The sequence below is a fragment of the Scleropages formosus genome, chromosome 4, assembly GCF_900964775.1.
Source record: "Scleropages formosus chromosome 4, fSclFor1.1, whole genome shotgun sequence".
Lineage (NCBI taxonomy): Eukaryota > Metazoa > Chordata > Actinopteri > Osteoglossiformes > Osteoglossidae > Scleropages > Scleropages formosus.
Genome location: NC_041809.1, coordinates 12,047,335 through 12,056,479, shown reverse-complemented (window position 1 = coordinate 12,056,479; position 9,145 = coordinate 12,047,335). Strand labels below are relative to the sequence as shown.

Sequence of the window (9,145 nt, the reverse complement as noted above, 5' to 3'; positions counted from 1 at the left end):
TACATTTACTTGCACATACTCAACATGTTTCTAGACCTCTCATTTTCCGCGAATCCGTTTGAGGACAAGATGCAACTCTAGTATCCCTCGTGGATATTGTCTGCTATGGAATACCACCAACATTCTTCAAATAGTATGCCCCAAAGTACTGGATACTGTTGGCACTAGATCTTTTTTTTTTTTTTAATTACCAGTTTTTTATTACATTATCAAACAGCAATTATATATTTTTCAAATTCTTTTTAATATTTAATTGATTTTAAGGATCATTTGTCAAATTTAAATTTGATATTTGATTTTTACATTGTAGCCATACTAGTATCCCATTTTGCATTATATTAAACTGACTGCTAATCCGCTAAAAGTTTATTAGCTAATTTATTTGATTTATCTAATGAAAGATATAGAGTCCATAGATTTTGATGGTGTAATTTAATATCATGGTCATTGGTGAAATGTCCTAGCTTAATAAAATGGTGTGATGGGCAGAAATAATACACCTTTTCTGTTGAATTGTTCCACTTACATTTAATAGGATGAAGGAAGGTACTTGAAGAGATACCAATTTATATTACTTAGTGAGTAAAAAAATGCAAAAAATGTCTTGCAGAAATCAAGTTTATCTGAAAGAAGCCATTTTATGGTTACAAAGGTAAATTTTCTATGAAATAAGATATTACTTTAAACAACATTACATAGATTATTACAAGTCTTAACCAAACAATATAGACCATATATTAGAATCAAAGTGTCTTTTTTTCTTACTTTTAATTTTTTACTATAAGAATTTCCACTGCGTCACATAACAATAGCATGACCATGCATGACATTAAGGTCTGTGTTGCTGACTGATGTTCTTTAATTCAAAGGAAATGTCCTTTTCTTTCTTGCTATTGTATATTCCGTGAATTATTATAATGCTTTTTTTTTTATTTTGCTATAAAAAAGGCTAAAGAAAAATTAAATGGTAGGGTATAGAAAAAAGAGGTGCTATTAAGAGATAGCAAGATGTTTTGCTTGTCAAGTTCTTTTTGTTATCATATCTTATTAAAAGTAAAGAAAACATTAAAAATACAGTAATGCCATCACAAAACAAGTGATCTAACTTTCAATTTCTAACTCGTAATGTGATGTTCCAACCAAAGCACATTATAATGTCATTAAGAGCGGCAAATGTTGTTAGAACTCGCCTTTGTTACATTTATAAATGTCATTGAAAGCAGATGCTGGATGTGGTTTGTGTGACACCTGATGCCAAATGCGGGTGCCTAATGTGTGCTGATGAGCACAAGAATTCACGAAGGACAATTAAGCAGATTGCAAACTCGTACACTCTGCCGCATGCTTAAGCAGAACACAGGATACTATAACACTCCCACTTTGAGCTTATTACTCTATAGTATTTCTTGTTGGATTAAAATAATCCTACTTAAACACGACTATGGCAGTAGCAACGATATGCCCCCACAAACAACAGCTTTGTTTTATATAATTACAGCTGGAGATTTTGGACAATTAAGACATCGACAGCAGAACAGCAAATAAGCTTTTTGGTTGCCCCTCCTTTTTCCAGTCAATAGATGCCAATAACAAAATCTCCAGATGACATTAATGGAATGCATCGTAACCTTTAGCAGTTTCTCCCTCTGTGGGAATACACTGTGATAAGTGTTAGTCGGTGCCTTTGCTGCCGAGTTCACTGAGAGAAAAGGGTATGGAAGAGTCAGCACTCTTTTCGTGTGCGCACTGCCTTGCTGCGGTATTTCACCGGAATCCCCCAACGTCTCATCAGGTAGATATCAAACAAGTAGGTTGTTCCGGGCTCCAGGCCTCCAATAGTAGCCGTGGTAACAGCCCTTCGTGGATTGAGCTCCTGGAAGTACTTACAAAGGACTCGTTCTGTGTCACTGCGAGACTCTGGTCCCAGGCATTTTTCGGCACCAGCCCGATCTCCCTCCCTCAGCTTCCTCTGATACACACAATACAGGCTTCGCTCCTCTGTTCCAAGCCAGGCCAGTGTGACTGAGTTGCAGCCCCTCAGCTTGTTGAATGACTTTATCTGCAAGGTTGCTGGAAGAGCTGGAACAGCCTGGCGGTGGTATGCAGAAGAGATCTGCATCTTGATTGTTGTATCCAACCCCTCATTAGCCACTCTACTAGGAGTCATGTCTTCCAGCTGTATCTGATAGGAGGGTTTGCCCTGCAACCAGATCTGGGCCAGTGCCTCCCCAACTACCTGGGAGGCCAGGATCTGACCTTTGTTGGAGATGGTGACCTTCACCTTCTTGGTGCTACAGCTCTGCAGGGTCAGGAGGGCGCTCTGTTGCCAGCCACGGGGTCGGAAGCTGAAGAACTGGCTGGCTTGCCGCCCAGATCCCTGGAGAGCCACCCACCTGAGCTCTCCTTCTCCTAGTGGAGTAACCACTGGTCTGGCCTCCTCGTGGGTGTGTGTGAAGGTGCCTGTGTATGCCGAGCTGGTGCCGTTCAGAGTGTCAACCACAAAAACATCAAAGTAGTATGATGTGTCTGGAAGGAGGTCTGACACAGTGCATACGCTCTCTGTACCCCTGCAAGCACATTGTATGTCAGGAGAATTATCTAGCAGGGATAAAGGAGATTCATCTTCTTCCTTGAAAGAATCCCACTGCTGCCACCACCACTGTTTAAGAATGGGCCATGCCGTCACCTTCTGCTTCTTGGCCTTTTTCTTCTTGTTCTTCATGGCCTCCTGGGCAGCACACACACTCCTGTAGTTTTGCTCCCGGTTGACCAGAACGCAGTAGTGGTAGCTGTAGCTGTTGTGTGTCATTTGCCTTAGAACAGAATTGCTTGGCATCCAGCTTAGTGTAACACTGGTCATCCCCACCCCCACGGTGTGGACGTGGGCATCAGCGGGCAGCTCTGGGAAGATTGCTGGTGCCCCATCACCATCCTGAAGGTAGACAGAAGCTTTAGTGTCCTGTTCCTTGGACTTCAGCTTGAGAATATAGATGGATGCAGGAGCATAGGTCTGGCCGATGTAGGTGTCCACAGTGTTGCCTGCAAATGTGTGCATTTTCTCCTCTGTTCCAAAACCTCTCCACCACACCTCTGGCATGCTCTTCTTGCTTGTCCCTGTAGGAGAAACAGGATTCATTCATAACTTGAAATCTTGACCTGGGACCCTATCCTCGAACTCCCTAAAAGAGCATAATTATTTATCTTATTTTTCTACTGCTTGTTTAATTTGTTAATATTTTTAAAAATTTGAAATCCAACACTTTATTTATACTAGTACAGGTTTATGGGTCACAGTTATTGCTCGCTTGCTTTACCTTCAAAGTTTCTGTCTCAGATAAATCAGTTCAAACCAGGATAACTCAATTCTAACCAGCAGTTATGTACTTATGTATGACTTCATTGTTTTCAGTTTTAGGGTGTTTTCAGAGCCGAGCTCATGTTCCAAAGGCTCTAAAGGCTTAAGGGTGCAATTAGTTATCGCAACAGGAGAAGATTAAAATACTGAGCTTCCCATGTGCACACTGTCATTGACTGTAAAATGTGATAAAGACATAAACAGATGAATAGAAAGTAGGTACTCTGGGATTAAACTAATCTGATATTCCATTCCAATGCGATGCTTCCCAGACATCCGTGAATCGTGCCACTGACAGTATTGTGTTAACATTTCTGTGGCGGACCACTTCATATCTAAAAATACACTAAACATAAGTGTGTTTATTACCACTCTGTAGTGTAGAACTGTCCTGTTAGAATTTTGGGAACCCTCCTTGAGAGAAAACCTGAATGTACTTCTGAAGATTTAAAAAAAAAAAATCTGTATTTTTGATTAGAAGTTGTGTGGGCCATTTTTTGAGCTGTAAAGCTGGATAGAAAAGTGGATAAAGCCTTAAGGTGCTCTAAAAAGGGGGCATAGCAGCATGGTGGTACAGCAGGATTAGTCAGGTCCTGCTATGTGGTGGGTCTGGGGTTTGAGTCCTGCTTGAGGTGTTTTGTGGTGGACTGGCGTCCCATCTGGAGTGTGTCCCTCAACTCTTGTGCCCCGTGTTGTCGGGTTAGGCTCTGGTTTTCCACAACTCTGCTTGAGGCAAGTGGTTTCAGACAGTGTGTGTGTCCTAAAAGAACTTCAGTGACAACCAGTGGCCTTGAGTCTGATAGACATTTATGGTAGAACAGACTTTTGCACTCACATTGCAGAGTCTTGGATGGCTTGTCCTTTATTGTCTTAGCAGCAAGGCTCCATTCAATGGCTGAGTCACAAGGAACAACTGTTACCGACATCTTGGAAGTCTTTTTCTTGAAAGTGAAGTAAAACCTGCAGGGACAATCCTAAACTTGACAGGGTCCTTTTTTCCAGCATAGACATTACACAAGTTCTCAACAGTAACTCTCTGTCCCAGTGATAGATTGAGACATACATTACTTCATACTTTTGAGTTTCTGCAGTTAGCTAAGGATTTTCACAACTGTTACTATAGAACCAGTGGGACAGGTGTTAGCATAGTAGTTAGCGTTGTTGCCTTTAGACCTGAAAGTTGCAGGTTTGATTCCCCCATGTGGCTGTATTACTCTTGAGAAAAGTACTTTACCCTGAACTGTTCCAGTAACATTACCCAGCTATATAAATGGGTAAATAATTTAAGGTAGGCTAACATTATAAGTCACTTTAGAGAAAAGTGTCAGCTAAATGTAAATGAACTGTTGCTGAATATGGATTGATGGATCCGCATACTCTCTGTTCCGATGGCTGAATATTTAATTTCTGAAATATGATCAAGTATTCCCCTGACCAGCATTCCTGGTTTGTCCCTTTGATCCCTTCAGATGATAAGATCTGCACTCTAATCATAACTAAAGGTGTTCTGTTGCCCCTTATGGGAATAATCCCATGGCATCATATCTCTTCCACTCCAACCAACAGCTGTCGCTCTGTTGCATGGAACCAGAAGCCAAGCTGGCGCTGATTACCAAATCTGCCCAAGAAACTTCTTTCACAGGATCCAGACATATTTTCGGTATCGATCATCTCTTATGTTCATAATGATTTTTCTATTTTATTTTGAAAAAGGACATCTGAGAGAAAAGAATTGTGCCCTTTTTTCATTTCCATTATCTAGTTACAATTTCATTTGCTTTGCTTTCACCATTGTTCTCATTCCAGGTGTGTTGTTTTATGTGCAATTTTCGTTGCACCAGTTTTCTCTAGTGTGTTATTCCATTGTTATTTCTATTATTGCTTGGCTTATTTTATAAAATTGTTTCTGCGTCTTTCTGCTATTTAAAATGGTTTTATTTCTCATTGTGGTAATAGTTTGCTGTAATCACTTCAATCTATTTTTGTAACGATTTTTCCTTTGTGATGTTCTCTAGAAAATTACCTGTTGCTGCAGCATGCACACAGTATAATACTTATAATCAATGTTAATTTATTATTGCCGGGTTGTTGTTGCTTTTTGGGTAAAATCAATGGTCAGAAAGAAGTCCACAATGTCACACAGTTTTACATGTAAAAACCCAGTACCTCGTTTTGCATCTTTACCTTGCATGCCATCCTCCCAAAGAATCCATCTGCCACCTTAAAAAGTTCCTGAACGTTAGCTTTTCTCTCTCTCTCCACTCTGCTTTAATTATTTATACATTTTGCTGACACATCTATCCAAATCAATGCATGTCTGTCAATGCATCTTTAAACATGTGGATTCGTGCTGAAGTAATGAAGGTAAACAATCCTGTGCCGATGTCTCGACTAGTAGCAGCAGCTGTCAGAGTCTTCCCTTTGCTATTCATTATTGATTTTACCTTATTTAATTTCTTAGCGGATGCTTTCATCCAAACTCACTTGCACGACTTACAGCATAGCATTTCCCTTCATGTAGACACATGGTTTTATACTGTAGGAATTCATAGTAAAAGAGTTTTGGAAAAGTGGATGACCACCTCTTTTCACAGGATCTAAGCATGCAATGTCATGGTCACAAAACCTGTTCTTTAACCATTATGTCAACTGGTGCCCTTATCGCTGAACTGAAAAGCTTGTTGATCTTCTTACCTGCGGGTTCGATCTTTGGGCAGGGGGATGGAGGTAATTTTGCCTTCCTGAAGCCAGGTGGTGGGCCGAAGTGGCACCTCATTCTCAGGGGTCAGAGCCAGGGGATCCTGGGACCATGCAGTGCCCCAAGCCAGTGCTAGAGCCACCGCCACACAGCGGTACCAGGACAGAGCCATTGCCCGCACTCCTGCACTACACCTGCACAAGGGAGGGGGGGTGGCAGGAGCGGGGTGGGAGGGGGGATGTGGCAGAAAACAGGAAGACAAGTCCGGGGCCTTACAGCTGGAGGCAGCGCGTCAATCACATCTCATCTTGGGAGCAACGGAAACTTCTTCTAAGCTGATGATTCACTGATATGAGAAAACATTTCTCCTACTCAGAGAGAATTATTCATGTGGGGAATAAATTGCCATGCAGTATTACTTTGGGATCTGCATAGCCCAGCTTGACACACAGAGAAAAATCACTCACAAGTTGACTATCAAAGCAGATGTGGGGGGCGAAATTCATATATCACCAAACAGCAAATTCATCTGAAAACATCTATTTATGGCAACAGAGAATGAATGCAATTGTTCCTTTAACAGGCTTCTTTTTTACCATGTCATATGGTAAGTTTTTATGTGTATAAACTTGATGATTCTCTTTGGCATCGTGGGTTTTCAGAGCAAAGTGGGCTCTCGTATTTGAAACGGAGACCATCTTGAGGTGCTGGGAAACGGAGCGTCTCAAGAGCATCATGTGAAAAACTAACACGAGACAAAAGGAGGGGAGAGCAATGCCACGGCACTTTTCTGATCTCAGTAAGGCGAGAGGCTTTCGGAGTGTTAGCAGTCGGAGCGAGCAGGGTGGGCTGCTGTTGTACTTCTTTAAATCTTCTCCCTCCTCCATCGCTCAGCTGATAACACAATGGTGTCACGGATCTTGTACATCCATCAGGCTCGGGTCCCTTCTCACAATTAGCAGCTTCTTTAGAAGTTACAGAATTGCGCGCTGCTACCGTGTTCTCACAGGCTGTGGCAGAGACAGATGAGCAAAGGCAGAGCGGAAGAGGCAGAGTGGCGGATCTGCGATACACAAACACAGCTGATTAGTGTTTACCTCCATCTCGTAGAAAATAGCTCCATAAACACGGCGTGCCCCGTCACCAGGGCGCTGATTGAAAGTCGATGCCTGCACCTGATACACTCGATCCAGTGAAGTGGCATAGTGCAAGTTTGCTTTTTTTTCTGCCATAAAATGCAGCCTTGCGTTAAAAATGCGGCAGGCTCTTTCGCAATTATAGCCTATTGAATTTTCATAAGCCAAAGACCCAGCTGAAAGCTTACTTAACTTAAACAAGGCTCTATAAATAAACCCCTCGCTGGAAGAGGGCATGGTGGTGGGTGTGATGCAAGCGCCCGGGATCACTGTGCTCCAAACCCATCTCTACACCTGGGATCAGTGCCGGGAAATGAGACTAATCAATAGCTCCATTGGGTATAGCACCGTGGACATCGTGTCAGGTTCCTTTAGGCCTCTAGAGGGGTCCCGAGTGTCTGTGTCAAACTCTTAGAAGATACCCTGACATGTTCTCCACAGCACTTGGACAGCAAAACCCTAACGTTGTCCTGTCGAGAAGTTTGGAGGGTCTTCATTTTGGAGGGAAATAGGAAGCACTCGGGATTTGGAGAGCTGCCTCTTGCCCATCTGTCCCTTCATGCTCTGCCTTTGCCTGCTCTGGATCTGCTTTCGGGATCTCGCATCTCATCCCGAATCGCAGAGAGGGAGGCCAAAAGGGGGGAGAGGGGAACAGAGAGCAGGAGGAAGCAGAGGAAAGGATGAGGAAACAAAGGAGGGTGCAAAGGGGATGGACCCTCAAAGCTTCTGAATTCAAGCGCTGCTTTACTGAGTTTGCTTTTCGGAACGACAGTAGCTTTTCAGTAACTACAACAATAATCTGCAAGGTGCACGGAAATTTCTAGGAGCATCTCAGGCCAGTGGTGAAGGCAAAGTCTCCAATGTCAGACAAGTTTGAAATAAGGTAACGGAGACACACTCCGGTGCTCGATGACGGCGGCGACTATCTTCTTACCCGACTCTGTGGATTTGCTCCGCTGAAAGGCGGCTGAAGCATGAGACAGTGAAGACGAGGGTCCCGCGGTAGGGAGACGATCCAGGTAGAGGAGGACCTCTGTGCCCCCCCCTTCCTCCCCCCCACACACACCTTTCCTCCTCCCTCTTCCAGGTGTGCCTGGGGCTCTCACACGGTTGGAGCGGGCGACCGCACGTGGAGCACCCGTGATTTTGATCGCCGACTGTCAGTCCGAGCGCTCTGCTGCCGGTCTGCGGTAACCAGCCTCACCCCCCCACAACCCCCGCCCCCAAAAGCCCAGATCAGTGCGGTCTGGTAAGTAAGCTGCACAAATCAAACAGAGGCACGCGCATGTGTGTGTGTGTGTGTGTGTGTGTGTGTGTACGAGTGTGTCAGTGTGTGTGAGTGAGCAGTGTGAAGGAGGAGAGTGATTGGGAGATTGTAGTGGGGAGGGGGGGTCGGGTGGTGATGGTGATGATGGTGTGTGTGTGTGTGTCTGTGTGTGTGTGTGTGTGTGTGTGTGTGTGTGTGGGGGGGGGGGGTGTCAGGCATAGTGACAGAGGACAGGGAGGGGGGTGTTGATGCACAACTCTCTCAGATTAACTGTTTGTGCACCAGACCCTGAGGACCCAGTGCAGAGTGAGGACTTGGATTGAGGCTCCTCTGCTAGACCACAAGTTTGTACTGCTTTGCAACCTGCTGGACTCGCAGCAGTCAACTTTTCCGGATCTCTCCAAGGAGAACATATGGGGGGGGGGGGGTTCCTGTGTGACTGTATTCTTTTCCAGGCTAGTTTCAGAGCCTTAACGATGAGACATTTTTCACGTGTAATATGCCGAGGAGCCGATGAGGGTATTCATGTGGCTAAAGTGGGGGGAGAGGCGGGGCCCGACGGATCCATCTCAGGCGGCTGATGAAGTGTGGGCGGGGCAGAGGGTCCCCTGCGATTCAATGGTTGGCTGCCCTGTAGGTCAAGTGCCGCCCCCCAGGGGAAATAGTACATTCTCAAGGCTGCCTCGCAC

General features: G+C 44.3%; 1 protein-coding gene across 1 annotated transcript; it reads right to left on the bottom strand.

Moving 5' to 3' along the window:
* Positions 1 to 1,231: 1,231 nt before the first annotated feature.
* ndnfl (neuron-derived neurotrophic factor, like) lies at positions 1,232 to 8,424 on the bottom strand. The gene is made up of 4 exons (XM_018749406.2): positions 8,124 to 8,424; positions 6,050 to 6,247; positions 4,191 to 4,315; positions 1,232 to 3,114 (listed from the first exon to the last, which is right to left on the bottom strand). The coding sequence occupies exons 2-4, from the start codon at positions 6,223 to 6,225 to the stop codon at positions 1,724 to 1,726; spliced, it is 1,692 nt and encodes a 563-aa protein (XP_018604922.2). The 5' UTR covers positions 6,226 to 6,247; positions 8,124 to 8,424; the 3' UTR covers positions 1,232 to 1,723.
* Positions 8,425 to 9,145: the final 721 nt, after the last annotated feature.

What these genes read in the sequence shown, in the direction of transcription:
- ndnfl (XM_018749406.2), bottom strand. Translation starts at nt 6,225, where the DNA reads ATGGCTCTGTCCTGGTACCGCTGTGTGGCGGTGGCTCTAGCACTGGCT. An exon ending in CCCAAAGATCGAACCCGCAG is followed by an intron (nt 4,316 to 6,049) that starts GTAAGAAGATCA and finishes TTGTCCCTGCAG; the next exon opens with GTTTTACTTCACTTTCAAGA. An exon ending in GCCATCCAAGACTCTGCAAT is followed by an intron (nt 3,115 to 4,190) that starts GTGAGTGCAAAA and finishes TTTCTCCTACAG; the next exon opens with GGACAAGCAAGAAGAGCATG.